Raw genomic sequence first — 27,154 nt, forward strand, 5'->3', positions numbered from 1 at the left:
ATATAGAATGGTAATTACTCTCATGTTTGTCCTAAAATATTTGTTCTCTTCTACCATCTTTGTATTTTCTCTCTATTTTTGTATTTTTCTCCTTAGAATTGCATTTTCCTCTTCATTTTGTGTCTTTATTTTTTTAAAATGAGTTGCTAGCAATTTGATGCTTGTGGGGTTTGTGGGGGAATTGAGAAGGATTATTTTTTATTTGGTAGTTCATTTGATTGAAACAACAAATTTTAATGGGTCGTTAGCAATTCAGCTTCTTTTTGTTATTTTTTTTCATTTTTCTTGAAGGAAAACAAAATATCAAGAAATCTATTTAGCAGAAATAACAAATTTTGCTCCCTTTTTAGTATTTTTGGGTTCGATTTTCAAAAGAAAAAAGCTCATAAAACAAAAATGGATTAATTAGTGTGGCAAAATTCACAAAGAAAAATGAATCATATAGTTGGAACAACAAATTTTGCTTCTTTTTGAATCTCTTTTGTTCAATTTCAAGAAGAAAAGTTGATTACAAGTGACAATGGGAGTAAGTAATTTATTCAGTCATGGAAATATTTTTAAAAAATAAATGTATTAATTAGTTTATATTGAAACTGAATTAAAATATAAATTAATTTTAATTTGAATTATTTCAGAAATAAAAATCTAATAATAATCAACTTTATATAATGTTAACAACTTTAAGGGTATTTAAGATATTTTGACTAAAGGAAAGTACTTAACAACAATTGTCTACCAAACACATCATATTTTTTTCAGTTATAAAATTTATATTCAAACACGTAGCTGCTTATTTTTAAAATAAGTTTCAGCACTTTCAAAAGCACTTTTAAAGTACTTTTTAAAAGCCACTTTTTTTTGGTCTGTCCAAACGGGCTCTAATAAATAATTTATTTTACTAGAAAATATTTTCCTCTTTCGTACCGAACACACCCTAAAAAAATATTTTTCGGGATCAAAAATTATTTTTATAATTTTTTTCTACTCTTAGCTAAACATTAAAATATATTTTCTAAAAAATAATTTTTCATTTACCAGTCAAACACTAAAAAATATTTTTTCAAAAATATTTTATTCACCAATCAAACATAAGAAATAAGTAAGAAACCAACTTATTTTTCATGAAAACATTTTCCTTCATACCAAACACATCCATAGTATCTCTTCTTTATTTTTTGTTCCAGAATTATGGGACTCATTCGTGATTTGAGCTCTCATTTATTGCTTCATCCAATTGTTATGACATTAATTTATTTATCATCACATTTGAGTTTCAAACTAAAATTTTATATAAAAAAAATTATATGTATAACTCTAAAGCATACTATTCATTAGTTCTTTATTTTTCTAAGTACATTTAAAAGTAAATTACTTAACTACTAATAATTATGTCAAATATGTTTTTTCTTTTGTAATGATATGCTTTTTTTTTTTTATATATATATTATAAATCAATACTAATCACAATATTATTTAATGTGCTCAAATAAAATTATATTATAATATAATATTATTCGCATGCGCGTACTAACTTTGAAAAAGAAGTATTCAAGTTAATTTTAGGGATAATACCCACGAAAATACCTGAAGTTTGATCGGAATACCAGTTGAGCATACTGAACTTTGCGGGGGTCCTATTACCCCCCAGACTTTTTTTTCGTATGTTAATGGCATATATCTGCCACTTGGCACACTGCGTGTGATTCACGCGCATTGAGCACGTGAACAGTGTTAAAAACGTTTTAAAACTCTTTTTTTGCCAAACAGTCCCTTAATTTTATAATTATTTAAAGTTTTATATTTTCATTTATTTTTTCATTCTTCTTTCTTCTTAATGGAACTCGAAAAATCATGAAAAAAATTTCATGTGTGGAACTCGAAATCTTTCCGAATTAATGGAAAGATTAATGGTTATAATTAATGGACAGATTTTTCCGAATCTTTTGAGTTCCATTTATAATTTGAACTCGAAATTATAAATGGCTTTGAACTCGAAATTATAATTCGGAAAGATTAATGGTTATAATTAATGGAAAGATTCCGAATTAAATTTCATGTATGGAACTCGGAAAATTCCTTAATGGTTATAATTTAATGAAACTCGCTAATTGAAACTCAATGAATGATTCGGAAGATTCAAACTCAAAAACTTGCCAATTTAATTTCGAGTTCCATTAATAAAAATTGAATCTTCCGAGTTCCATTAACGGAAGATTAAATAGCTTCATGGAAATTGAATCTTCCGAGTTCCATTATTGGAAGATTGAATAGCTTCATACATGAAATTAAATTTTTTGAATCTTCCGAGTTTCATTAATGAATTTTTCGAATATTCCGAGTTCTATTAATGGAAATTGAATCATGAAATTAAATTTTCCGAATCTTTCGAGTTCCATTAATGAATTTTTTGAATTTTCTGAGTTCCATTAATGGAAATTGAATCTTCCATTGAGTTTTCAATTAGCGAGTTTCATTGAATCTTCCATTAATGAAACTCGCTAATTGAATTTTCCGAGTTTCAATGGAAAATTAATGAAAGATTCCATTCAATTATTTGAAAAAACTTTCTTCGTAAATTCAATGGAATCATTTGAAATATTTAATATGGTTGTAATTGTGAAAAAATGTTGAAAAGTGATAAAATGAAGAAGAAACGGCGCGTATACTAAACTTTCCACGGAAAAAATTGGTATACGTTTTGAGGGGGGATTAATTCCACTTTAAAAAAGTTTGGGGGAATTAATTCCAATTAAAAAAATATAGGGGGTAATAGGATTCCCGCAAAGTTCAATATGCTCCACTGGAAATTTGGTTAAACTTTAGGTATTTTCGTGGGTATTATCCCTTAATTTTATGTTATTAACTATATTAGATTCAATATATTAAAAGTTAATTTTTATATTGCATAAATTTATTAATTTTAAATATATTATTGATGTAGAATAAAATTTTTAGTATATCAAATAAGTAAAATAATAATTTTCTATTCTTGTTTTTGGTGAATAATTCAATTGAGATGGAGATAGCCTAGCTTCTGAGGAGTAGAATTCTTTAACTCCCTATATTTTTATTTGTTGATTATTAACAAAACACGTTTTTTAAGATATAATTAAAAAGTGATTTTGTTTGTATTATTTTTAAATATTAAATAAATAAATAAATAATATTAAATAATAAATATTTTTTTATTTTTTAAACTAAACCAATAAAGTGGACTACTATTTTTTAGTAAATATGGAGGGGAAAATACAATATATGTAGTCACGGCGAGAACAAGAGCATTTTTATTTATTATCGGAAGGAACATAATTTCACGTCAATATTAAATTCGAAAACGCAATGCACGTGGAATTTGAAAAAGATGCCCAGGAGCAGAAGGGCTAATCCGGTTGCCCGTCTAACGCTTTCACCAACTCCATCAAATCGGACGGTTCAGATAACTTCAGCGGCATTTTCAATATTGCGTCACCGGTTATCCGGACAACTAATTTTTCTTAGAGTAATTATTATTATTCGCCAAAACTTCATTACAACCACTAAAGGCTTCTTGCCTTCTTCTTCATTAATACTTTCAAAAATCACACAAAAATGTTTCTGCTAAATCTCAGGTGTATAGTTATAAGCTTGATTATTCTACTGAGATTTATCGTATTAAGTGAAGCAGAAGCATCATATGGAGCTTACAAAGTCAAAGTCATCAATGAATTCCCTCACGATCCCCAAGCTTACACTCAGGTTAATTAATTTTCCACGTGTTTATCTAAGTAAAAATTATGCATTATAATTTTTGAGTTTTATGGATTATATTATATAGTTGGCGGAACTGACAAATTTTATTAGTTGCTGATCATGATCGTCCCCAATTTTTCGGTAAAATGTATTTTCTGGTCACTGTGGCTTTTACTCACTCAGTTTCTTTTTACTTAGGGTCGTTTGGTAGAGTGTATTGACAAAAATAATGCACGTATTAATTAATGTGCATTGTGAATATTTTATTTGGTATAATTTTTAGTCAATTAGTTATATACTCTATTATTTATTAAGGTGTGTATTACTAATACACTCATTTTCTATGTATTAGTAATGCAAAGTCTTTAATATATGCATTAACTTATTAAATGACCTTAATAAACCTCAATTTTCCTCTCAAAATATTTCACCATTCCTTTTTCCGCCATTTTAATTTGCAATAGTGAATTTTTTCAAAATATTTCACAATTTTTTTGCCATCATTTTTATTTATAACAATGAATAATTGATTTAAATAATTGTAACATAATTTTAGTTTGCTTCGAGGATCTTTAAAAAGATTAAAAAAAAATTGAGACTATTTCTTAATTTTTTTTTTCCGACTATGTTAATCCGTTGACATAATATTTCATGCGCAAAGACGAAGGTTTTACAATTAATCTGAAACCTCTATATACTAGTTCAACAATACTAATTATATTTGAGATGACAAAAAAATTTTATTGCAAAAATGTGTATAAAATCAAAGAATGATATCTTTGTAAACAAACATTTCTTTTATAGAAATTATGTAAGATGTATTATTTCTTATATATCAAATCAAACAATATATAAAAAATAATACATGCATAACTAATACAAGCATTACTAATACACTATATTTTGCATTGATTTTATACACTCTACCAAACGACCCTTAGACTACGCAAAAAATAAATGTTTCAATTACTTGTCCATTAATCGAAAAAGTTTTATTAAAGGTTTTCTCCGTCCATATTTAGTTGTCAAGTATACTAAATAGTTGGTTCAATTTTATTTGTTCAGTTTGGAAATAACTTATCATTTTATATTTATTTTAATTATTAAATATTATTTATGTCACAATAATTAGACGACTTATCATTAATAGAAATAGTATAATAAAATTACTCTTTAATTTATCATTTCTTAAAAAATATGTCAGGTTAAATAAAGACAAATAAAGATGGACTGAGTAAGTCACTACATAAAGTAATAGTAGTAAAATTTAGAGTTCCCAGGGATTGTTTGGTGTGAGGTATATGGTATAATGATTTCGGGATAAATGTAGAATCATTTCATCGGTTGAAGGTATTCATTAGTTTCGAGATTATTTATTTCACCATTTATATCATATTAATGGAATAAATGATCTCATTTACATAATGGGATAACTAATCCTAAAATTAATTATCCTAGTAATACCAAAATGAGGGAATACTTGGAAACACAGTGGCGGATCTAACATATATCCAGGGTTCATTCGAACCCTCTTCAACGAAAAATTATACTATTTATAAACGGTTAAAATTATTTTTTATATATATATTGTATATGTTAAACCCCTTCGGCTAGTTCGTGTGTGCACTTTCGAACCCCTTGATGAATTTCTTGGCTCCGCCATTGTGGAAGGAATTTTGTAAAATAAATTCAAGTTAAATTTGAAGAAATTTGATGATATTGTTGAATTCCAAAAAACTTTTTATGATACATTATTTTCTGTCTATTTGCGGTTTTAGTTATCCTTGGTTTTTAGAAATTTAGTTAGTTGCTTTTTTGTCCCTGATGTCATTTGTTTCTCTTCAGGGGCTTCTCTATGCCGAAAACAACACGCTCTTTGAATCAACTGGGCTTTACGGACGTGTAAGTTGCCTTAATAATATACTTCTTCAGTTCCGAAATATCTGTCACCTTTTATTTCGAGAGTCGACATATGAACTTTGATGAATAATTTTAAGCTTTTTCATAATATTGATATGAGAAAAATTACAACTTATAGTATTTTTCATATAGTTGTTTAAAATTCAAATTTTAGTTTTAAAATATCAAGATAATCTAATCTAATTCAGCTTTGAAAATTAGTTAAATTGACTCTCGAAAAGTGAAACGTGACAACGATTTTGAAACTCACGGAGTACTTGATTTGACTTCATGATTATTTTTTAGGTTTAATATGGGTAATTCTCTTTCTAAAAAATGCAGTCATCGGTTAGAAAAGTTGCGCTGCTGAACGGTAAGGTATGTCTACAATTTTTGAAGTTTAGTGAGGATTTCGAATAAGTACTGCCTCCATTTCATATTACTCAACCCAACCCAACACACCCCTTAGCCTCTATTAGAGGTGTATTTTACTAAATTAACCTTAATAATATTTTGAAACTCTGACTGCTACTACTTTATGTAGTTACTTAATACTACTTCTATCTTCTAGTATGAAAAAAAGTAATAAAACTCTCTTGACTTTGCTGAAATAGACAAGTAAAATAAAATATCTATTTTTTGGTATGGGGCCAGTAAAATGAAAGGAGGGAGTATTCATGTTTGGTTTTTCTCTGTTAGCTTCTCCGTCGTGACTGGAGACTAAGAAGACTTTGTCACTATATTTCTTCTTAGTTTATCAGGCTTAAGAGGGACAGCTTCTGCCAATTGAAAATGCTAAGATTTCTATGTATAAGCTGCAGTATCCGTTTTATATGAAGTTTATCGTGTCAGAAAGAACAAGTATCTATTATTGAAACATAAAGTGTGCCATCTTGGACGTAAAAGGGATCTTCTATTACTGACTCCACAGGTTGAGACTCTTCATGAAATGCAATATTCTGACTTTGGAGAAGGTTTGACTCTTCTTGGTGAGAGGTAATGGGGTAATGGATACATACCTCATTTTCTGATTCTGAAAATAATGTGGTCAATCTGTTGTGATAACTGCTAAATCAATTTTGCATTTATCAGATAGGATAATATGTAAGAAAAGTAAAACTTTTATGCTGTTCTATCATCTCCTAGTAATAGTTGCAATTAAATTTTGTCCTGACTATTGCAGCATCTTTTTAATAGTTATGAGCACACCAAATTTTTCTAGGAATATCTGTAAGCCCAATATTGCTTATAAATCAATTGCATTGTTATAAAATAATAAAGAACAAGAAGAAGAGTAGAGAGAATAGAGAGAGTGATTCTTATTTTTTCTCTTGAAGGATGAGAGATCATAAGATTGTAAATATAATGAACAAAAACCCTCTATTTATAGGGAAAATTTACTCCTAGTCTGAGTAAAAGATAGATGCTTCAAATCCTAATAGATATCAAAGTAGATCTTGATAGATCTTGATAGACATTCACTATAATGTAAATACATTTATAACACTCCCCTGAATGTCTAATTGGTAGATAATGTACCTCGTTAAAACCTTACTAGAAAAAATCCAGTAGAAAAAAAATCTAGTGAAGGAAAAAGAGTACACATCTCTAATAATACGTATTTCGGCTGCCTCATTTAAAACCTTACAAGGGAAACAGTGGGACAAAACCTCGTAAGGAAAAAAGAGTACAGCGCGTATTAACTCCCCCTAATGAGAACATCCTTGAACCTTTGCATCCCGATCTTGTGCACCATCTTCTTAAAAGCTGTAATTAGAGAAGACTTGGTGAATAAATCAGTCACATTGTCAGTTGAACGAATCTGTTGCACGGTAATATTATCATTCTTTTGTAGCTCATGTATGTAGAAAAATTTTTGCAAAGTGTGCTTCGTTCTATCTCCATTTATGAATCCTCTCTTAAGATGTGCTATGTATGTTGAATTATCTCTGTATAAAATTGTGGGTAGATTGCCTTATTTCACACCACATTTTTCTAGAATAATATGTATCATGGACCTCAACCATACACATTCTCGGCTTGCTTCATGAATAGCTATTATCTCAGCATGATTCGATGAAGTGACTATGATAGACTGCTTTGTATATCTCCAAGATATGACAGTATCTCCACATGTGAACCCATTGTATGTTTGAGACTGAGATTTATGCGGGTTAGATGAGTACCCAACATCAGACCAGTAAGATCGGGACTGCAATCTTTAGAATAAAATAAACTCATGTATCTTATCCCATTTCGATGTCTCCTAGTAGGAGTAGAAATATACCTTGCTAACAAATTGAGCGAAAGGCTATATTGGGTCTTGTAGTTTTTTTTTTTACAAGATACATGAGTGCACCAATTGTACTAAGATATGACACTTCATAACCAATCCAAATTGGTATATTTCTCATTTCAGCAAATAATCTTATTGCTTTTGAAAACTCTCCAAGAGTTTCAATAATTTTCTAGCTATAAGTTTATACAATATAAGGATTATCAATAAGTTTCTCAGAAACTTTTATATTTTGAATCCTTAAAGAAGTTTTCATACAAATTTTGTCAAAGTTCAAGTGTCTGAACAACAAATTAAATAAGTTTTCACTTATCAAGATGCATCCTTTCATGTCACTTGATAAATGTTTCTACGTCAGCATGGTTAAATTAACATAGAATTAAGATCCTCATAATCTTTCATAATATTGCGCTAATATTGTGTCAAAGATATTGATGATATATTATTTAGTATCGGTTCACAATGCGACATAACATTTTGAGATCTCATCACTTCATTATTTTCAGGTACATGAACCTCTCATAAGGTTTCATAAAGTGTTATGTCGTAGGCTCTTTAAGAGCTCATTGCCTTCTTATTATGATTATTTGCTTCTTATTTTTCAAGGACTATTTCATTTGGAATCGATTAGTCTACGTCTACCACGCTTCACGCATGCATAGACTTTGTCCTTTAGGAACACAAAATAAGAGCACTTGCGCTTAATATGAGATGCTTTCGGCATTTGACTTGAATTATCTTTTGGATGAGGATCTGGTGATAATTCCTAACATATTTCATAGCGCTTATAATCTCCCCCTTATGTTAGGAAAACTAACATACATCCTCTACTTCTTTAAGAAATCCATCTTTGTACATTATGGTATATTCATTAATCGTATACCATGCATCAAAATTATTAGATAGAATAATTGGTTCCCGACCTTGAACCAATTGAGAGGGAAGAAATAATCATAATTTATTGGTCTAATGCATACAAATGTTATTGCAATATATCATATTTTAGATCAATACGTGAAGTTTTGTTCTCATTAACAATGATTTAGCTATTTATGAAAGGCATTCAATGCTAAACCATCATCATCAAGATAAATTATCTTGATTACACAATCTGAAAGTCATGCTTAACTCAATTTTATTGAGCAAGCAACTTTATGAATGTCAAACTACAGGTTGACAATAAATGTATATGTGATCATCTTATCGATGCATCATTTTAACCTATCACATGATAGATGAACGGGCCCTTATTCATCTTTTATAATTTTCAGATTTGAAGGGATCCAATCCCAATATTAGTTGGTCCAAGCAACTTATCATGAGAATAAACGACATAAACAATTCTTGAAGAATCTTCTAGTTCTTCAATACATGCACATCTTCGAGATGCCACAATCGTTTATATCAATTTATGAACTTTTATTCTAGTAAACTCTAAGTTTACCATGACATGTACTTTTTCTTTAGTAAATTTCAGATTTACTATTACATGAATAAATTTCAGATTTACTACTTTAGAAGTAGATTTCAAAATAACTTTTCTTAGTTATTCTGCCTCATTCGGAGGTAAGTTGTGATACCATCACAATCAAGTGCTCGTTTGCATTAATAAGGTTCTCATTCCCCAGGAATGAAATATAATTGTACCTTAAGCCTATCAAATTATGATAGCTTATAATCCCTTTCATGATATTGCTACTTCAGGAGCAAATTGAGGCATAAATATGATAAAGGGAATTTCTCTATATTGCTACCACATTCACTTCAAGAATGGAGCAAATTGTCATCTTTCAGACTTATCATGTATTGCTACCACATTCACTTCTTGGAATGAAGCATATTCAATGATAAGTTTCATGACTTTTCATCAAAAACACATTATTTTGCCTTAGCCATCATAATATCATCAATATGGTGTATTGAGATTCAACCTCAATATTTGATCCATATAAAGGCGTTTTAGGCATAAATCGATGGGAATTGAACCCAATATTTTATTATCATGGTGCATCAGGACTTTATCCCGATGTCTTACCCTTTTAATGTAATAATACATGAATCCACCGTCTTACCATCTAGCCTTTTAAAATAATACCACCTTATTGGTTACTAATGATCACCATATTTACTCAAACGAGCCACTAAAAAATTCAAGCATGTAACTTATCATACTGACCGAAAACATAATTTAGCAATTCATCGATTTAAAAGTAAGCAAATTCTGATGCCATGAAACTTGAGTTTTGAATGAATTACCTTTAGATGATATATATATATCATTTTCAAATCTTCATAAAGCAATACTACTGAATACCTTCTCTTTTCAATATAAAAATAATTTATCAACCATAAGAGTTAGAAAACATACAATGAATAACAATATTGACCAATTACAAGCCAGCTACCTCATGCTACGAAGAGTATTTTAATTGATTAGGCAAAAATCCTTATAAAACAATTACCTATCATATGTTAGTAGCTTTCACATGATTCTTAATATAAGACAGCAAATAACCTTTGTTATGGGAAAATAATTACTTTTCATTGTATGTGTCTTTTATACGTGACTTGATGAAGTTTCAAAACGGTCCTTTTCTGTAGAGCAATTTTTCTCAACGCAAACAAATGTCAAAACTTAAATTATAAATTTCGAGAATCGTACTTACCTTGATTCGGCATATGGTAGAATCTCGTGCTGATAACGTGTTATAAAAAAAGAATAAAGAAGAAAAGTAGAGAGAATAGAAAGAGTGATTCTTATTTCTTCTCTTGAGGGGTGAGAGATCATAAGATTGTAAATATAATGAACAAAACTCCTCTATTTATAGGGTAAATTTACTTCTAGTCTGAGTAAAAAACAGATGTTTCAAATCCTAATAGATATCAAAGTAGATCTTGATAGACATTCATTATAATGTAAATACATTTATAACATGCATTTAGCTTTTGTATCAATTTTGGGTCAATTGTCATTATGAAACTGCAGATAAGTAATGTTGTTTCAAATAATAATTAACTAACTCGAATTTGGTGAAAATTTGTTTATAATCTGAAGTATTGACTGTGCTCTAAGTATCAGCCTGCCTTTTACCAAATTTACAATTTCTGCACTCCCTGTGTCTAATTTAGTTGTTCTACCTGGACTAGGTACACAGAAGAACAACTGAAATTTTATTCTGAGTATTTCTTTTGAAATGGATTTAAAATTTTAAGTGTATGAAGAAAAGGCCTCCATTTTATGAAGATGTGCTTGAGATAGCCGAAAATAGAAACTACAAAAATTAATTTGGAAGAGAGAGGAAGCACACCTTAGTCTCTGAGGAGTACTTTAAAGCTATTCTTATACATTTTCTGGTGTAATTTAAACCAGACCAAGTATTCTCTTCTTTAGTTTTTTCTTTGTGACGGTTGTCTTTTTGTTTCATTTCTTTTATTTTTTTAGTGATGGTTTACTATTTTTGAATTTACATTGGCCACTAGTAATGCAACAACTGCGGATTTTTGTAGGTTGTTCCAACTAACATGGTTGCAGGATACCGGTTTCATATATGATCGATACAACTTCAGCAAAGTATGCTTGTCCCCCATTACTTTGTATGCCTTCAATTAAATCATCTTCTTTTCCTGATTTTAATTTGGATGTTGCTTGTTGCAATATGAAAGTCTTGGTGTGTTTTATGAGAGAGTAATGTTTGTAAGATTTTGGCCTCAATTAACTTCACGCCTTCACATGTTAGCTAACTGTTTGTGCTGTAGGTCTGTTATTTAATTTGACCTTCAAGTTAAAATTATCACCTCCATTACGAAGTTCTCCTTTTTTAAAATTTGACACGAAACTAAGAAAATTTGATAGGAACCTGATCGCTTTATTGAAGCAATCAAATTCTGAAATTATATGCAGTTCAAAATGTTTACTCATCACATGCAAGATGGTTGGGGATTGGCAACTGATGGGGAAGTACTTTTTGGAAGTGATGGAACATCAACATTATATAAGATTGACCCTAAGACAATGAAAGGTTTTGCCATCTATATTCTACATGGTATTTAGTTTGTTCTTTGCTTCCTTAAAATGGAGATACTCCTTTCCTCGGTGCAGTCATCAGAAAACAAGTTGTCAAGTCTCAAGGGCATGAAGTGCACTACCTCAATGAGCTGGAGTATGTGAAAGATGAAGTCTGGGCAAATGTCTATGAGGTATAAATCTCTCTTTTTTACCGAGTTCCATTTGGGGCTTTGGATTTGTTTTTCCCATTTATTTACGCTATCCACATATTTAGAAAATCTTCCTTAAGAAATAGTTGTTTAGGTATTGTATTCAGGGAATAGGTCCAGAAAGCAACCTTGTGTGAGAAGCTAGTTGCATTATAGCATTTAAGTTTGTATAGCTAATTGGGTTTCCGGTAAAGACATATTGTGCATGGCATCAGTATATTAAGCAATATTCTACTTGGTGCAGCTCAATTAAGTCCTCTCCTTTTCTCATTCAGCTAGAACTAAGTTAGAGCAACCTGTCTCAGCAAGCCTCTTGATAAGCATACTCCCATTTAATATGGTTATAACACTAAATGGCAGCATACAATCTTCTTCATTTTCCACATCTTAGTGTCATATTTCTTAACTCCAAGTTCGACACTGAATCAGAGACCAAAATAATGTCGGTATTGCCTTTCTATGCAGACTGATTGCATTGCTAGAATTTCACCAAAAGATGGCACTGTTATTGGGTGGATTCTCCTTCAATCTCTGAGGTATTGGCTTTTGTTCTTAGTCTTAATGTATTGTTCACAAGTTGGTCAAGATTTATTAACAGATTGCTTCTATGACTTCTTTCAGAGAAGATTTAACATCAAAGGGCTATAAGGTAACTCTTTTACCGTTCTGGATAGGATGCGTGATTAAGAGTTGTTTTCTGTTTTATTTTGGTCTCTCTCTGTGTGTGTGTGTGTGTGTGTGTCTGTGTGTCACTCGCTTTTTTCTTTCTGTATTTGATTTTCATCTTTTGCTGGTAAGCCTTGGATGGTGTAACATTAGTTGATGATATGGATGGGTAATTAGGTGTACGTGGTTTGGAGTAAGTGAGGAGGGAAGATGAAAGGAAAGTTTACAACCTTTCCACTTCAGATGGGAAGTGAGAAGTGCTTCCATATATGAAATTAGTTACACCAAGATTTTTAGAATAATATTATAAACATATGGATTACCTTCATTTCCCCTCTTTTTACTTAATAACCAGGAACTAGTAAAGTTATTTATTTCCATGTTACCTTATCAAAAAAAAAAAAAGTAAAGTTATTTATTTCCATCATTGAAAGAACTTTATCCCTTGCACTTCCGCATTCCCTTGCTCCACCCTCTCGAGGTTCTTTCATGCAAATATAGCGCGCAAGCTAAATCTTCTATTGCACTTCACTGCAGGACTTTGAGGTCCTAAATGGAATCGCATGGGACAGAGATGGTGACCGTATTTTTGGTAAGAATTAATCATTTTAGTATTTTGTGTGATCTTCGTCAGCTTTTTGGATCAATATGCATTTAAGCTTGACCGCTTAACATTTCTTGTATAATGCATATCCAATTTTCCATTTTCATCTAATGAGTATCAATGAAATATTTCTAATCTTGAAGACTCTATCTTCCCCGTATATTCTTATATCATATTATTGCTCAACCTTGTTACACAATCTTCAACTTTGGTTTATTTGTGTTCCCTCTGCCTCTATCATTAACCTGCAATCCAAGCATTGGAATCTCTCATTCAACTTGACTAGTAGCCTCAGTTTGTACCTTTGGTACCAATATAAGATGTCTGATAAAGGAATTTCTGCCGTGAAGTTGTGTTTTAACCCAAGTTGCGCAGACTCTCCACTTGTGATGCCGCACCCGTGTTGGATTCTCCAAAAATACACTTGAAGAATCCGGCACTCACCGGTTGACATTTTTGAAGAGTCCGAGCAACATTGTTTTAACAGTTCCATTTAGTGATCCTTAGCATTTGGAAGGTTCTGTTGATGACACCATTCTGTTTTTCATTGCAGTGACCGGGAAACTATGGCCAAAGATTTTCGAGATCAAGTTGCTCCCCCTCGCACCAAATGCTCCATTAATGGGAGAAATCAATAACTTGTGCATTCCAAAACCATTCTATCTTGGAAAATTAGAGAGCTGATTATGTTCATCATTTCTCATGTAAACTTTTGAAGCTGTATTTAGCAAACATTTCATTTCTTGATCACCTCATCCTATACGTCTATTGCTATGTATAAAATCAGCTACTTATGCTGCTGCGACATAACTAAAAATAAAATAAGGCAGTGTAAGTTGAAATAAGTTGTATCTTTGTGTGTTTTAACTATCAACTAGGAAAGAAAAGGCGGAAATGGAGACTAATAGCAGTACACCCACTCTGAGTCCACATCCTGCTTCCCCCCAAAGGCTTCTTTTGAAGCCTTTCAGAGATAACTTGCATATGTATTTTTTAGGACATATTGCCTAAGTCCAAGAGTGAAGCATTCGTAACAATGTACATTAATTGAGTTTGAGTTGATTAGATGACTGAAAAGCATGGAGTAGAGCGAATGTTGTTTACGATATAATAGAAATGGTTGCAAAAATTTTAAGCATAAGGAGAGACTAGCTGGATATGTCACTATCTTCTAGTCAATGCAGACTAGCTGCAGCACAAGTCTGGAAATAAATCTTATCAACAGGTAAAGTATCAGTGGGGAAAGGACAATCGATTTTCTTATCAGGCAAGAGAGCACACGGCTGAGGACTGACTTGGCTAGAAACACCTTGTATATTACTGCAGTTCCATGGTAGTTTCTTAGCATGTTCTGACAACTCGATGACCACATTCGACATGCAAATTCCGGTGAATGTATCACCATCTATCCCCACTAATTTCCCTGCTATTGTAACATTCTTAGATACAACGTCTTTAAAATTGATTCCTTGAATGACAGGAAGTGCTTTCGGATCATAATGATCGTCAGGATGAGACCCATAATCGCCTGTCATCCAAAAGGTATATTTCATTGTCTGCAATGTCATTCCTCTCACGAAAATGTCCTTCATGTATGCTCCTCTTCCAATAGAAGTTTTGATCCTCAGGCCTGATTCAGAACTTATTGCTGTAATGTTTTCAGCTCTAACATTTTGAATGCCACCAGACATTTCGCTTCCAAGAGCAATGACTGCACTATCAGGTGATATGCAGGTGAGGTTTCTGACGATTAAGTGCTGTGTAGGCATTCCAAATGCTATTCCATATTCATCCCAACCACTTTTCACTGCAATGCAATCATCCCCTGAGACTATGAAGCAATCTTCAATTCTTGTGTTAGAACAAGAATCTGCACAACCAAAAATGAGTTGCTACTTCACTAGAGGATGCCATTTTCCTACTTATTTACTACATCATGATCTTATTACAAACCTGGGTTAATCCCATCTGTGTTTGGTGACTTGATTGGTGCAAGGATTGTTAATCCTTTAATTACCACAAAACTGCATTTTTGAAGACAAAAAATTAGAATCAAAGAGAACATATCAAAGTAAGTTAACAACTATCACTCTGGAGTATGGTGGAAAGAGATCCCTTCCCCCTTAACCAGATGTCTGGTTCATTCCTTGAGAATGGAGAAACTCCTGGTAGGTGGGTTTTCCTTTGCTGGGCTCCACATGGCACAAAACCAAAGATTGGCCACGTGGATTATAAAGGGATATGATATAAATAAATGAGAGGAACGAGAAAATGAACCTGCTGTAAACAGGATGGACATTCCATGAAGGAGAATTGATCAATATAAGATTGGAAATCTGGACATGATCAGAAAACATGATCTCAATCAAGTAAGGTCGGGTGTTTTTCAGTTGACCTTGTCGAAATTTAGTCCACCATTCTTGACCTTGACCATCTATGGTGCCGTTTCCACCTGGTCATCATCACCATACATATGAAACAACAATGTCAGAAATGTTGGCATCTCTAACTGATATTGAGGATTCACAAGGCCAATTCCAATTAGCTTGAGATTGAGGTGTAGTAATTGTTGTTTCATCTTGATAGTACAGATAGGGAGTAACCTTGGATATTTACCTTTAATGACTACATCAGTCAAGTTTGTTCCAAAAATGAGGCTAATAAACCTTGGTCCTGGAGCATCCCTTCCTGTTCCATAAGATGGCAATGGTGGAATTAAATTCCACTCTGCCTCGTCCTGTACAAACAATCACATACTGTATCTTTACAAGAACTGAAACATCTCAACGTGAAACGTGAAGCTAAGCAAGGAATTTTGTTAACGGTGTTCAAAATTCATATATAAGTAAATTTTGTTTTATATAATTAGTACAATTTTTTATATTAATTTCTTTCGTAAAGAGTGTTCAAATGACCACCCTTGATTGTACGTGACTATACCACTAGTGTCATGGAGAGCCTTGTTTAGGTTTGCTAGGTCAAAGTTGCATATAGTGTTGATGTAGTCCTTTGAAATAGGATGTTTTCATATTCAGATTCCTATGTATCTTTTTCTGAAAAACAAACATAGAAGAAAAATTGAAACATTGGGACAATTCAAAACAAAAGTAGTTTTGATAATACATATTTGGTTGTTCGAAAAATTAGTATGGTATAAATTTTCTAAATCAATTTATAACAATGGATACCCTAGACGATTTCCAAGGGGTATAAGGAACAACATAAATCCTGGAGACCTAATTCCTCTGTCCTTCCATTCCCTTAGATAGAGCGGGAGGCCAGGGCTTTTCTTTTTTTGAAATGTCGTCAAAGAGTTGGACATGACTTTATCGTAAACATATTTAAACATGAATAATTCAATTCAGTGAGATCCTTCACTTACATTTGTTTACATCAAGACCATTCCGATTTGGTGATTAATTTGTATGGTCAGCGAGAGTTTGTTTGACTGATTTCTTTTATTCAAATGGATATCCTTTTTCTCCCCTCTTGATTAGGAGGTTCTGATAAGAAAAAGGATCAAATCAAGTTTTTAAATTTTGTGGTAATCAACCAAATGAGCTATCAAGATTTCTTGATCGAATCAACTTTTATTTTAAAAAAAAAAGAAGAAAGAGGGGGGGGAGGAATGAATGAAACCTGAGAAGCTAGAATGACAGCATCCTGGTGTATATAAAGAGTGAAATTACTAGTGAGATTGAATGGCCTTGTTAGCCATTTTCCAGGAGGAACAATCAGCTGCGCCCCCCATCAGTTCCAAATTTTCTCAATTCAGAAATTGCTTTTCGAAATGCCTCTGTATTCGATGTGTTTCCGTCACCCGTGCCTCCAAAATCTGTCAAAAATGCCGTGTGCTTTCGACAACTTATCGCTTCATAATCAACACATTCCGCTGCTCCAAGACACAGTATTCCCCATGTCAAAATTACTATCAATTTCGCCAGAAACTGTTCCAAAAAATTCATAAAAATTATTGATAATGGAAATAATAATTTTTATATAATGGACATTGAGAAGATCAATATAATGCAGCCTAATTAAAGAGAAATTTATTTACATGGCATGCTGATGTTTGATAGAACTCCATTGATGAACAAAGAACTTTTGAATGAATGAATGAATTTTGGTCTAAAGATTCCGTTATATAATGTGGTGTAGATTGTATCCATCTAAACATTTAATGACTACCATTTTGAGGATATCTTCACATTTGCAAGTTAATTAATTTCATTCCAATCAGTATCGCGAAACTTTTGCTACTTAAATAAATGTCCAAGAAATTGAATTTTATTTGGTAGAGATTTGATGTATTCCCTATATTATCACAACTTTGGTTTAGGACAGAATCCTCTTTCTATATTTGCATTTGCAAAGTATAAAGAAAAATATTACTAACACTATTAAATAGGTAAATACAATATTAAAGCCAAGGGGAAGGCAATCGATTTCACGAAAGAATAAATAAATAGGGACACTGGATTCTGAGGTTTCATATGTAGAAAAAGTGACATGATTGTTCCTTAAATATAAGGGTAGGTTCAAAATAATTTCACATTTCCTTAAATTTGCATTGACCAGTTTTAGTCCTTTAAAGTGTGTCAAAACTCAATACTTTTTTTGTCTTTGTCAAATATTTACTCAATTCTCAATTAGATTTAACAAATTATGGGGAAAAAAGATGTGGAAACTCACATTAGAGGTACAATTTTTGTAGTATTTTTTTAAAATTTGGTCATTTCTAGAGTATGGTGTAGTATTACGAAGGAGTTAATATTTCAAAAGGTCACTCAACTTTGAAAATTTATTTATCAAAGTTATCAAACTTTGTTTTGTATCAATAAAATCACTCAACTTAGATATTCATATCAATAAAATCAATCAATTAAATTTATTATTATAAAGATCTGACTTGGCAAAATAGATTTTTTTTATGCCATGTAAAAATGAATGCCATAAATAAATAAATAAAAGGCCAAAGGCATTGACAGACACTTAAAGTTGTCTCGAAAATTCACTTAGACCCTTCAACTAAGGCATGTACCTATCAGACCCCTAACACACCCAAAATTTGATCCAATTAGGCTTTTTTTGGACAATCAGCTAAAAGCAAAAGGGTGTGCAACACACATGCGTTGATGTGGCAAAACTAACCAATTAAAAAAAATGTGAAAAATAATAATTATATGTCCCATTAATAATAATTTGCTGATTTTATCCATTTTCTATTTAATTATCTTTTAATAATAATTTGTTAATTAAAAAGAAAAGAAAAAGAGCACCCCCCGATCGTCTTCATACACACACACATAGTCATCGTCTTCACCCCATCCCACCCATCTCGTTGTCTTCACCCACTCCACCCATCCCGTCGTCTTCACTCATTTCTAATCATAATTAATGAAAATTCATTTGAACAAACAAAAATATCACCAATTCTTTGCAATGTATTTTTCAGATTTGTTTGGTATGTAAAAATAAATCTCAAATCTGTTGGTTGAAAAAATAAAGTAGGAATAGAAAGAGAGAGAAAAAGTATAAGATTTGAAAGTTGTAATGGTAATCTCTATTTTTTTCGATGAAAAAGGAGGACGACAATGGTGGCAATGGTAATCTCCATTCAGATTCATCAAGAAGCTACAGTTCTAAACATTGTTCCCAATTCAAATGGTGCTAGTTCTTCTGCCAACACTACCAAGTATTGCAAAAACTCAACTAATAAAGGAAATTAATATGTTGTGTAGCTAGCTCCTAATTGGAATGTCTTATAAAGATAATATGGCATAGAAACGAGATTATACCAATGTACCATTATCACTACCAAACTAGTGTCACTATGTATCATATGGATGAGGCTAACAATGACAATGATGACGACGAGGATGGATGGGAGTTCAAGGAGGGTATCGGATGGGTGGGAGTGGCGGTGGGTGGGGGAAGAGATATGATTGAACCTTTTTTTTATTTTATTTTATTAATAATTTTTTGGGACCCTCAATACTACTTGACATATTTTTATTTGTAATTTAGTAAAAAATTACTCCTTACGCGCCTCAAGTGAGTGAAAAACACGCAACAAGTCATGTAGGCAAAAAAGGCCTGGATGAATCAAAATTCTGGTGGGTTAGAGGTCTAATAGGTACATGCCTTAGTTGAGGGGTCTAAGTGATTTTTCGGGACAACTTTAAGTGCCTATCGATTCCTTTGGCCTAAATAAAATTAAAGAAAATTTATTAAGGAGTTTTTTTTTGGTATAAACCTGTAAGAATATTATTAACACAATCAAGCCATCATTACAAAGAGTGTAGAAAAAAAGAGTAAGAGAATCTATCCCCTCCAACTTGGAGTAGAGCATATTCTCAAGAACAGAAAAATTATACGAAATGCTAATTACAAAGTTTCTCAATAAATCCTATACATTTTTGAGCTCTATTTATTTTCTTATAGATTCCAATTCTCTTCTGTATTATGAACTTCAACTGTTGCATAATCTTTGTAGGATCCACATGCTGCTTCCTATTAATCTTCTAATTTCTTACTTTCCATGTAAGGTATATTACTCCACCATATATTGCACTGATCAGCTCTTTCTTGAACTTGCATCAGTATTTTTTTGAATCTTCTTCAATGTTTCTGATACCTCCAATTGACCGATCTTAATTCCCATCCATTGATGAACTGCTAATTATACCTGCTTAGTCCAACTATAGTCCATAAATATATGACAATGACTGTCATCCGCATCGGATGTAATAAGTACACAAACACCCGTGTCAGTTACTAACCCCATACCTGCTATTCTGTCTCTTGTTAGCAACTTTTTAAGTCCTGTCAGCCGCAAAATCAATCCATGTTTTGGTAATATCACTCTACTCCAAAGCAACCTGCTAGCAGGAAAAAGAGTCCTTTTCCATACAATAGCAAGATAACTCCTAGACATGGAGTATTTACCCGAGTGGGTAAGGATATATCTACCATTATTGTACCAATATTTCATCTCATTCTTAATGATATTGAGGTTCTTCCAATACCAACTGTAGACTTTTATAGCCTTATGCTCCCAAATATCTTTCCCCTGTTTCATATAAATGCCATGGATCCATCTAACCCACAAACACTCCTTATTAGTGACTAGCATCCATATCAACTTCCCTACTGTAGCCAAGTTCCAGTTTTTGTAGCTCCTGATATTTAATCCTCCATACTTTTTTGCCTTACATACTTTGTACCATGCCACCAATGAAATTGTTTTTCCCTCTTCAGTACTTCCCCATAAGAAACATCTACACCTTTTATCCACTTTATTCATCGCACTCTGTGGTAGAATGAAAATAGAACCCCAAAAATTGTATAGTGAAAATAGGACAACATTAATAATTTGAAGTCGACTTGCATAAGAGAGGTGTCTAGTTGAATAAGCTCGAATTTTCTCAGTGATCTTCAAACATAGTTGATGACAATTCAGTTTGTTCCACTTCCTAGGAGAGAGTGGTAATCCCAAGTATCTTATGGAAAATATGTCAGGTACAAAACCAGTTAGATTTATTAACTTCAATTTCTTCTCCTCCTTCACCCTGCTATGTAGATACTTGATTTATCTTTGTTATCCACTAGTCCAGTAACGTTTGTAAAGTGTTTTAGTGCCTCCTTTACTCTTTTTACAATCATGTTTATAGCTTTGCAGAAGATCATTAGATCATCTGCAAAAGCTAAATAGGTTAATTTTGTTTCCCTACACATAGAGTGGTATATGAAGTCAGGCAAGACACGTATTTGTTGTAGTACCCTTGAGAGGTATTCCATGACTAGAATAAATAATAGAGGGGACATGGGGTCCCCCTGCCTTATGCCTATTTTCCCCTCAATATATCCATAACTATACCCATTCACCTTTATGAAAAACCTTGTGTTAGCCACACATGTCATAACCAACTGAGTAAATTGTGTAGGGAATTGATAACTTTCCAGCATTTCAGTAATAAAACCCCATTTGTATCATATGCCTTCTGCAAATCTATCTTTATAAGACATCTGGGACTTATCTGTCTATTATAATGTCTAAGAGTGTCATGGCACATTAAAACATTATGTACTAATGACCTCTCTTTGACAAAGGCAACCTGATTGTCACTAGCCAATTCAGGAAGTACTTTAGCCATTATGTTGCACAGAAGCTTAAAGATACACTTATAAAGTACATTACAACATGAAATAGGACTATATTGAGAGACGCACATAGGACTAGCCACTTTAGGGATAAGGGAAACCACAGTTGCATTTATCCATTTCAATATTTTACCTGTATTAAAAAAACTCAAACACAGCTGCACACACATCCTTGCCTATCACATTCCAGGAGGCTTTATAGAGCCTATTTTCATATCCATCAGGCCCGATACTCTTGTTGCAGTTAATACTGAAAGTTGCATTCTTTATTTCCTTATTTGTGAATGATTGTAACAGTAGACATTGTTGCTATGTGGAAAGTACATGACCTACTCTGAAAAAACTTGTATGAACTTTTCTTCTTTCATTGTTCTTTGCACCCAATAACTTTTAATAGAAATTCACAAAAAACTTGAGCAATCTTCTCAGATTCATACTGCATATGTCCTTGATTATCCTGCATCTGTCAAATAGACTATAATAATTTTCTATGTTTAAGTACTAAATAGAAATACTTAGTATTATCATCCCCCAATTAATCTTATTTTCCTTACTCCTTTGTAGTAGGAATTCCTCTGCTATTTTTCAGTATATACAATATTTGATTCTTAACCTTTTTTTCTCATCTTGGAATTGGACACTTAGTGGATTCTTCTGCAGCTTTTGAGGTGCTTCAAGCATCACTCTTATCCGTTTGTGCCTTTGTTATCATACCTTTAAAATGTTCATGATGTAGTCCTTCCAAGGATTTCTTCAGCAACTTTAGTTTCCTTACTATTTGATATATTCGATACCCCTGCACAGGCTGCTTCCAACCTTTTCTAACCATATTTTGGACCTCTTGATATTTGATCCATATGTTACAGTACTTAAAGCCTTTCCTCCTTTTTTTCTTATTTATGATTTCCTTCACTACTAGCGGGCAACGATCACTAACCCCTTCGAATAATACTTCCATTCTACAAGTAGGCGTCATGTCAATCCAATCACTATTAACAAAACACCAATATAGTTTAGAAAACACCCTGCTATCCTGCTTATCATTCCAAGTATACTTGCATCCATTATGGGGTAATTCTTCTAAGTTCACACGTATAAAAACATTCTTGAAAATCCTCTACCTCAGCAGTGGTGATTTGTGAACCGCCTACTCTATTCTCAACCTTCAATACTTAGTTGAAATCTCCAATAATCAACCAAGGGCCAGTAATAACTCCCTTGACTGTACAAAGATATTGCCATAATTCATTCCTTCCCCTTTTTAGGTTATAACCATACACAACAATCACCTTGGGCTCCACTTGTTTAGAAATACAAGTGATAACACAGATCATAGTTTGCGCTACTTCATATTACCTCTTAACTACGTACCAGTCAGGTCTCCAGACTACCACTAATCTACCATTTTAATGGGCTGAGTGATTACTCAGATAGTCCTAAACCCTAAACATACTATTGATAATAGGTCGAACCTTGTTTTCTTTTATCCTAGTTTCTACAAAACACATTAAACCCACTCTCACTTCATTACAGAATAGTTTTACCTCTTTCTGCTTTGAGAGGTATGGCCCCTCACATTCCAGCATAACATTTTAAGCATCCCCTAGAGGTTGAAGTGTTAAAACACTGCCCCTCTTAACTTCAGTATGTAGGCTGCTGCTTTTACCTCTTTCCTTACCACGAACTTGGAAAGTATTAGTATTATTCATCATGAGTTTCACTACCTGTTTTTCATTATTTTTCAGTGCTTGCCAAGAGCTTTCCATTGTCCACTTTTACCTGTAGGTTGTTGCCTCTGATTTGCCACAACCTCTTTTACACTAGTTTCATCAACTTGCTTAGTAATAGGGTCCTTCTTTTTTGTCCCCTCTCATATTCCTTCTCCATCAGTCTGTACTCTCTTTTCCTTCTCAACCCAGGTTTATTCTTTCTGCATACATTATCCGTGTGCCCATATTTGTTATAGGTTTTACAGAGAGATGTCTTCTACTTATACTCCACTTTTTGTTCAACTACATAACCCCATTCATTCCTGAAATAGATTTTTTTTTGGAAGAGCAGAATCAACCCGTACCTCTACCAGTAATCAGGCAAAGTTTAATCCTAATTTCTTCTCAGTGTTACGGTCTACCATTAAGGGTTTCCCCACCAGACTTCCCAACTTTCTCAAACCATTGACACTCCAGTATTTGAAGACGAGGCCTGGTAGTTTCACCCATTCCTTGCAACTTTGGCAATGATTTTGCATGTGAATGGGCGGGTGTGGGTGGGTTGGGGGTTGTAGACACGTAATTTTGTCCCTCTCAAAAATTAATTTTTACACATTTACCCTCACCGTACCATGTACCTCACCCCTTGTGATAATCCCACCACTAAAAATAGAAAAATAATTTCTCAATTAAAATAACAACTTGATAATAAATTAACCACTTTATCCAATAAGGAATGGATACCTCACCTCACCTCACCCCCAACCCACATATCTCTATCCCTATCACATTTTTTCTCACAAAAAAAGCTACATAGAAAGACACCTCACGCACACACATACACTGATATATACTCACACACCATACAACCCTCACATAGGGACTCCACTAAAAATTCACACCCACTGGACACGCACAAAAACTCACATATACTCACCATTCTTCTAAAAATAGCAAACACATATATACATACTGACGATTCACACACACCATCAACAAAGAGGGATTCACACACTAATACACAGATAGCCACACACACACTCATATAGGAGTGAAAACCGGCGAGAAATATAGAGGGGAGAACGAATTCACGTATAGACACAGGTATACACACACAGAAATGGGGTAGGTGATTAGAGAGAAACTAGTGGAGAACTAGGGGATAGAAAGGACAAAATAGAGAGTGAACAGAGAGAGAGAGAGAAAAAAATAAGGGAGATAAAGAGACTGACAAATAGAGGGTTGCCGAAGAAGGAAGGAAATCCTCAGTTTTCTAAACTCTTTGGCGAATTTCCCGTCAGAAATTGATCGGAAAACATCCCCTAGTTACTGTTTGTTACTGCAAAAATCAATCGGGAATCTCTTCTAATTTTTTGAGGTATCATTTGAGATTTTGATTGCGGTTCTATTCGAAAGGATCATCATCAATTAAAAATTTAGGTCCATTTCTTCTACTCATTCTCTATTTTTATTCCAAATTTTAATTATTGTTGTGGGTGTGAATTACCGATGTACTTCGCATATTTGATTCTTTATGGTGTGTATATTGTTGATGCTTGATTTGGATTTTAAAAATCAAAAGGAGAAAGAATGAATTGACAATCGAAGAGTTGGTAAATTTTAATTGGGGGACTGAAAAAAATTTGATAGTAGTGAACATGAATTTGTTTTTATTAATTGTTAGTGGTTTAATTTGGAATAAATATTGATGTTGTTGAATGCCATAGTATCATGCTAGATAGAAATGGATAGGCAAACGGTAGGTTGGGTAGGCAAAAATTAGGACTTGTGGATGGTTGAATGTTTGTGGAATGGTTTTGTTTTATCACATTTGGATTAATTGTACTCATTTGGTTAGGGAGTGCCCTGAGATTATTTGTATTGTTTTATACAGGAAATGCCCCGAGGAAGTTGTACTCAAAGACGGTGCATGATCAAGACCCAAACGGTCGGGTGAAGCTTAGTCTAGGACTAGTTTAGAATAAGATTAACATTTTTGCATTTTTCTATTTTTTGGACTGTATAATTCGAACTGGGCATTATTTTGGTTTTGAATTTTTGTTTGATTTGTTTATTTTCTTGTTTATGTGTTTTGTTGGTTTATACATTTCATAGTGTCATACTAGCTGATATAGTTCACGGAGCGACCGTGGTCGAACCGCGGGATCGAGAAATGCCTAACACCTTTCCTTTGGTCAACAAAATTCCTTAACCAAAATATCTATTCGTGGACCAGTTTTGAAAGAGATAAAAATCATTTTGAATTTTTTTTTCAAAGTGACTTAGCACACCAAATTTATGCCAAGTGGCGACTCTGGGTTTTGATTGTTAAAAGTCCTTTTCTAACAAATTGTTTTCTTTTGTCACTTAACAATAGAATCCTTTTGAAACTTAAAATCATTCTTTTTGGTAAAAAAGGGTGTGACAACTCTAGCGACTCTGCTGGGGAAATTTTCAAAATTTGAGCTTATTTTTTGAGTTGTATCGTCTTAGTTTGATACTATAGGTGTATAGATATTTTGTTTGTGTTATTCCTTTATCATTGTTAGATTCCTACGTGCTCTTTGTTTACTGTTTTTCCTTGTGTGTTATCGCTTTATATCTGTCATCATATACATTGCTCAGGTCACTTCTTTTGCAACATCCCGTAGTACACGTGTGTACATGAACATTCATTGAGTCATCCTTATTTTAGGAGGGGGAGCCATCGGGTGTATGGAGTGGGTGGAAAGCAATTGCAGCCACTATCGACCATACGCTCCCCCTAATATCCTTGTTAGTGGACCCCAACCTAGGTTAGCCTTTAGATCATTCTTATTTACATCATATTGAGACCTAGTGAGATCCACTTGGTCCTTTGTAGAAGACTCACCCCTAAGGCATCCTTACGTGCTAATTGTTGCATTTTTTAGGGTAACGGGGTCATTTAACAGACTGATTTGGGAAAATATGTGCTAGATTTAAGAGAAAGAGTGTGTTTAGTCTAGGAGAAGTTTGAAAAAAGAAAGAGAAAAAGGAAAGAAAAAAGAAAAAGAATCTTGTCATTTTTCGGAGTTCTTTATGACTTTTGTTTTCTATAATCAAAATTTAAAAAGATTTTTTTTTTAACTTTTACACGTACTTTCTCAAAAATTAAAACTTAAAAAAAGATTTTCCTTTTGTTCCTTTAGCATTCATTCATACTTCAAAATTTCAAAAAAAATTGTTTTTATAGGAGCTTTTTATAAAAGAAAATAAAAAAAATGGTAGAAGTTTTGTACATTGTATGTAATGAAAATCCCCAAAAGATTGTCCTTTCATAGTTGTTGGAGTTATTTTTATGTGAAGTGTCAAATTGAAAACTCAAAAAATATTTTATTGATGTTTTTCATCGTCTGTTTTGGTCGTGTCTCTTAGTCAGGATTCAGTCGGTGCTTTAATCTTTAATTGTCCAATCTGGATGAACTATGCACACCTGATTCTCCTCTCTCAGGAGTGAGATACGTAGGCAGTCTTTTCAGGGTTCGGTGATCTTATTTAAAAAATCAAAAAAGTTTTTCTTCACTCTTCATTTAGAGTAGGTGTTTCATACACATCTTTAAAAGAAAACTACAAACAAAAATTTCCTTTAATAGTTTCTGGTTTCACTTTCCTATGAAATTTAAAATCGAAACCCCTCCAAAAAAATTCTTTGGTAATCATAGGTTTCATTTTTATAGTAATTTTAAAGTTGAAAAAAAAATCAAAAAGATTTTCGTCAATTCTTTTGACAATTTGTTATTTTTTCTTCTTCTTAAAGTTTCAAGAAAAAGAAAAAGAAAAAGAAAAAGGAAAATAAAAATAAAAAGAAAAAGAAAAAGAAAGAGAGTTTGATTGGCCAATTTTTTGGCCAAA

At 32.7% G+C, this 27,154-nt stretch overlaps 1 protein-coding gene and 1 pseudogene across 1 annotated transcript; one reads left to right on the plus strand and one right to left on the minus strand.

The window, feature by feature from the left end:
• The first annotated feature begins 3,443 nt into the window (after nucleotides 1-3,443).
• LOC107863203 (glutaminyl-peptide cyclotransferase) lies at nucleotides 3,444-14,254 on the plus strand. Its single transcript, XM_016709020.2, has 11 exons — nucleotides 3,444-3,735; nucleotides 5,575-5,631; nucleotides 5,971-6,006; nucleotides 6,560-6,624; nucleotides 11,432-11,495; nucleotides 11,826-11,943; nucleotides 12,024-12,121; nucleotides 12,605-12,675; nucleotides 12,761-12,788; nucleotides 13,343-13,397; nucleotides 13,963-14,254. The coding sequence occupies exons 1-11, from the start codon at nucleotides 3,589-3,591 to the stop codon at nucleotides 14,091-14,093; spliced, it is 870 nt and encodes a 289-aa protein (XP_016564506.1). The 5' UTR covers nucleotides 3,444-3,588; the 3' UTR covers nucleotides 14,094-14,254.
• A 152-nt stretch (nucleotides 14,255-14,406) lies between these two features.
• Nucleotides 14,407-17,605, minus strand: LOC107863202 (annotated as a pseudogene).
• Between the last annotated feature and the right edge of the window lie 9,549 nt (nucleotides 17,606-27,154).

The sequence above is a fragment of the Capsicum annuum genome, chromosome 3 (genome assembly GCF_002878395.1).
Source record: "Capsicum annuum cultivar UCD-10X-F1 chromosome 3, UCD10Xv1.1, whole genome shotgun sequence".
Taxonomy (NCBI): Eukaryota; Viridiplantae; Streptophyta; class Magnoliopsida; order Solanales; family Solanaceae; genus Capsicum; species Capsicum annuum.

Coding starts and splice junctions, on each gene's coding strand:
- LOC107863203 (XM_016709020.2), top strand. CDS start 3,589: ATGTTTCTGCTAAATCTCAGGTGTATAGTTATAAGCTTGATTATTCTA. Junction 3,736..5,574: donor ATCCCCAAGCTTACACTCAG/GTTAATTAATTT, acceptor GTTTCTCTTCAG/GGGCTTCTCTATGCCGAAAA. Junction 6,007..6,559: donor TTGCGCTGCTGAACGGTAAG/GTATGTCTACAA, acceptor CTGACTCCACAG/GTTGAGACTCTTCATGAAAT.